This window comes from Manihot esculenta, chromosome 1 (genome assembly GCF_001659605.2).
Source record: "Manihot esculenta cultivar AM560-2 chromosome 1, M.esculenta_v8, whole genome shotgun sequence".
In the NCBI taxonomy this organism is placed as follows: Eukaryota; Viridiplantae; Streptophyta; class Magnoliopsida; order Malpighiales; family Euphorbiaceae; genus Manihot; species Manihot esculenta.
In genome coordinates this window covers 29,509,776-29,514,672 of record NC_035161.2, presented here as the reverse complement: position 1 = coordinate 29,514,672, position 4,897 = coordinate 29,509,776, and the positions used below count along the sequence as shown (strand labels likewise).

Genomic DNA, 4,897 nt, shown 5'->3' with positions numbered 1-4,897 from the left:
AAATTTTTTTATTATATCTATTTTAAAAATATTAAATTTTATTAAATATTAAAAAATATTTTAAGAGATTATTTAAAAATAAAATAATATTAAATTGAATTATAATAATTAATTTATAATATAAAAAAATAAATAATAATTAATAAAAAATAAAAAATGAATAAAAGTAATTACACGGCTCCGTGTAATTATTAGTTAATAATATATTTATAATTTTCAGATATTAATATTTTGAAAATAATATTTTAAAATTATTACAAAACAGAGCGAAAGAATTGTGCAGGAGGAGAGACGCATTGACGGGGAGACTTTGACAAGTCTTCCACAAGATCCAACAATTCAGAGTCCAACTCAACTTGCAGGAAAACAATGGTACAAAATGCCCACTATAAATTTCTAGTTATAGATTCATCATTATAGGCCATTCAAATTTCATCCATCTCCTGCCCTCATTCTCCCAACAGTATGAGAAACGCCATTACTCTTCTATTTCTCTCTTTATTGTTCCACCATACTCTCCTCATCTCTGGAAACTCACTATCTTCTCTTATCGACAGCATAGCTCTTGATTGTGGCTCTACAATTGATAAACCTGCAAAAGATGGTCGAAACTGGACTGCAGACACCAGTTCGAAATTCTTCCTGCTAGATCCAACCAACGCATCAAAAATCTCCTCAGCTCTTAAATCTCCCATGAGTGATCCTGTACCTTATATAACAGCACGACTCTCGCGCTCCGAATTCACCTACGCATTTCCTGTGACGTTGGGCTCTAAATTCATTCGCCTTCACTTTTTCCCATCTTCCTACCCAGATTTCTCCATTTCCAATGATTCTTTTTCCGTCAAAGCCAATCGCTACACGCTTCTTAGCAACTTCAGCTCTGCTCTTAATGCTCAGGCTTCCGGCTTAGACAGCTTTGCTCGAGAGTTCTGCGTAAATGTTGAAGATGGTCAAATGTTGAACATAACGTTCGTTCCCACTCCTGGTGTCGATGCTTATGCTTTTGTCAGCGGGATTGAAATCGTATCCATGCCAACCGATCTTTTTTACACAGAAGACATTGAAACTGCGTTCAAATTTGTTGGCTCGGAAAACATAAGCAGCCTCAACCGCAGGACTGCTTTGGAGCTGATGCACCGAATAAATGTGGGGAGCCGCTTCATTCCACCCCTAGAGGACACTGGAATGTTTCGAAGCTGGAATAACGATGACGAGTATTTAACTATTGCAAAGCCAAGTGCATTTCTCTCTAACAACACAATTCAATTTGAATACAGAGACAACAGGACTCGTTACGCTGCACCCGACTTGTTATATCGAACTGCAAGGTCAATGGGGATGGACATGAAGACCAACGAAAACTACAATCTCACTTGGGAGTTTCGGGTGGATTCTAATTTCACTTATCTTGTTAGGCTTCACTTCTGTGAAATTCAACCGCCAATAACTAACAAGGGAGACAAAGTTTTTATGATATATATAGCTACTCAAATTGCAGAGGCTGAAGCTGATGTGATTGAATGGAGTGGTGGAAACGGTATCCCTGTCTTCAAAGATTATGTGGTCACCATTGAACCAAAGGGAAACCAAAAGCTACAGAATATCTCTATCGCACTGCATCCCACTGACCAGACTGTATACGCTGATGCCATTCTGAATGGGCTTGAAATCTTCAAATTAAGTAGCAGTTCAGATAATCTTGCAGCGCCAAATCACGAAATAGATCAGATTAGTCCACCAACTGCAGCGACTCCGATTCCCAAAACAACAAAGTCGAACGGTAATAAGACACCAATAGGCGCCATTATCGGCGGTGCTGTATCGGGCTTTTTGGTGCTCTCTTTCTTGTTTTTCTTTATTTTCCGACGAAGACTAAAAGTCAAGAAGTCGGATTCTAGTGATGCACCTTCATGGTGGGGTCCATTTTCGGTATCTTCGACCAAGTCCGCAAAGACCCAAGGCTCAACTCTGCCTTCTGATATTTGTCGCCGTTTTTCACTGGTGGAGGTCAAGGAGGCCACCCACAACTTTGACAGTGTGTTCATTATTGGTGTTGGAGGATTTGGTAATGTGTATAAAGGGTTGATTAATGATGGGGCCACTACCGTAGCGATAAAAAGATTGAATCCAGAGTCGCAACAAGGGGCCAACGAGTTCAAGACGGAGATTGAGATGCTCTCTCAACTTCGGTATCTTCATTTAGTGTCGCTAATTGGTTATTGCTACGAAGACAGGGAGATGATCCTAGTTTATGATTACATGGCTCAGGGAACTCTTCGCGATCACCTCTACAAGACCGACAATCCTCCACTTTCATGGAATCAACGGCTAGAGATTTGCATTGGTGCAGCACGTGGGTTGCAGTACCTTCATTCAGGCGCCAAGAACACCATCATTCACCGTGATGTGAAGACAACAAATATCTTGTTGGATGAGAAATGGGTCGCCAAGGTTTCAGATTTTGGATTGTCCAAAATAGGTCCCTCTAGCATGTCAAAACCCCACATCAGCACAGTGGTAAAAGGAAGTTTCGGGTACTTAGATCCTGAATATTACCGATTGCAGCGATTGACAGAAAAATCTGACGTTTACTCATTTGGCGTTGTGTTGTGTGAAGTCTTATCTGCTAGACCCCCAGTGAATCGATCAGCTGTTAAAACACCTGCAAGCTTAGCAGAGTGGGCTAGACAATGCTACCGCAAAGGAATATTCGATGAGATAATTGATCCATATCTGCAAGGAAAAATTGCCTCCGATTGTCTGAGAAAATTCGCTGAAGTTGCAGTAAGTTGCTTGCGCGACAATGGAGTTGAAAGACCATCAATGAGCGATGTGGTCTGGGGGCTTGAGTTTGCGTTGCAACTACAGGAAACTGCTATCAAACACTGTAGACTTCCAGATGAAATTGACATTGATATGAAGATCCCCACAAAGGGTACCTCAGTTGCTGATAGTAGCGATGATGTGTTCAGTAGTGGCAGTGAGCTCATGATCGGCTCCAGGCTTAGTGGAATGACATTTACAAGCAGCAGCGGCGAGCAAAGTTTTCTCAACAACAATTTTGAGAAAGTAAAATCTGGTGCTATCTTTTCTGAGATCAACAACCCAACAGGGCGATAAGCAATATTCCATATAGGTTGCATTTAAGTGTAATATGTAAAGTCTCGAGATCAGTTTTTCCGGTGGATTGCAGGGTTGGCTCATAGATCATCTTGGTGTTGGGTGGATTTTTTGGCTGGCTTTGAAGTAATATTTTATTTATTAGTTCAGGGAGTCATAAGGATGTTTCCACCTCTCAGGAGTAATAAGGCTGTTGTGCTAAGGCTTGAGTATTGGAGTGATAAAGGTTAATTTTGTAAATATTGTACAATTGAATGAGTCTTATGATTAGGATTCTTAGGGTGATTCGTTTACTTACTGGTGATATTTTTCCATTATTCTCTCCTATTCAATAGGCAACTTTAGTTATCAATTCTCTTATTTAAATCATGTGTGTACTGTAAAGTTTAATATAACGAAGATTATATTCTTAAAAAAATATATCTTTTTCACTTTTTTATCTTGGTATCAGAGCCTTGACGATCTCTCACCATGGCTTCTTCAAATCTGAATGTCGCCAATTTCGTCACTTTGAAACTCAAACAAACAAACTATCCTCTGTGGAGAGAACAAGTTTTGAGTTTAGCTGAAAGTCAGGAGCTGTCAGATCACCTTGTTAGTGGCTTTCCTGAGGATCAGAAATTCAATAACCCTCCCAACCCAATTCCTGAAAATTATCAACCTCAACAATCAGACACATTCAAAGCATGGCAAAAGTCCGACCGATTACTTCGTGGATGGATCTATGGAACATTAAGCGAGGAATCACTCGGCCTTGTCATCGGATTAGAAACTGTTCATACTGTTTGGAGCGCTTTAAAAGATGCGTATGCCCAAGATTCACAAGAAAGGGTATTTACTGATAGGCGGTTGTCGAAGCCGTAAAAAATAAACCTATTAGACAATCAACAATAAACTTGTAGATAGTGGCAATAGGGTCGAACCACAGGGAATTGACACCAATGATTTTCCTAATAATGACTAGGTCAAGTAAATAACAAGTAATTAAAAGAGGGGGGTTTTGAGTTGATGGATTAACACTAAATAACAAAAGAAAGCAATAATTTAAAGACGAGTAAATCAATAAGAGAAAAGCTTCTAGTTGAAGTATGGATCTATTTCAGATTGTTTAGAATTGATCATTGATTCTTTAATACTCCTATTTATTCCAATAAATTAGTTTTGGATGTGGAAGACGCTTCTCACAATCCAAATTCCTCCTTAGTTCTAGTTTGATTAGGAAACGTTCGCTAATCAAACACTAGTTAACAAGTTGCCAAGGAACGTCCTTGGGGCATTATAGCATCGAACAACTGTTAACTGCATTAAGACTTAGAGAAACCTAATTCTAACCTTACCAACCGCGTGGTCAAGTTTAGATTATGCAATTTGATTAAATGTGTATTTGAACAACCTAAGCAATTACGGACCTAAATCATTCAAACAATATTACTTAAGCAATTTAAAAGTAATGGGCCCTTATTGATTCTAAAAGCAAAGTAATAATTATGGAAAACTCAAATTGCATAAATATTGAAAATAAATAGAAGTTTAACAATGGAGATTTAAATCTCCCAATTCATCACAAAATCTGAAATTCACCAACTTCAACTAGAAAAGAAAGAGTTTAGCCACTCATGATGGACTAAATATACAAAAAGATGAAAAGAAAAGAAAAGAAGAAAAATGCTGGAGAGTTTCTGGCGAGTTGAGTTGCTGATCACCAGGTCATCTTTGCTGGTTTGGGGGCTCTCCTTTTATAGCTGCAGATTTCCATCCATCTAGGGTTTCAAAA

At 38.7% G+C, this 4,897-nt stretch overlaps 1 protein-coding gene across 1 annotated transcript; it reads left to right on the top strand.

Annotated features, from left to right (window-relative positions):
* Positions 1–347: 347 nt before the first annotated feature.
* On the top strand, positions 348–3,491 carry LOC110609716 (receptor-like protein kinase FERONIA). The gene has a single exon (XM_043956791.1). The coding sequence runs from the start codon at positions 466–468 to the stop codon at positions 3,121–3,123; it is 2,658 nt and encodes an 885-aa protein (XP_043812726.1). The 5' UTR covers positions 348–465; the 3' UTR covers positions 3,124–3,491.
* Positions 3,492–4,897: the final 1,406 nt, after the last annotated feature.

Coding starts and splice junctions, on each gene's coding strand:
- LOC110609716 (XM_043956791.1), top strand. CDS start 466: ATGAGAAACGCCATTACTCTTCTATTTCTCTCTTTATTGTTCCACCAT.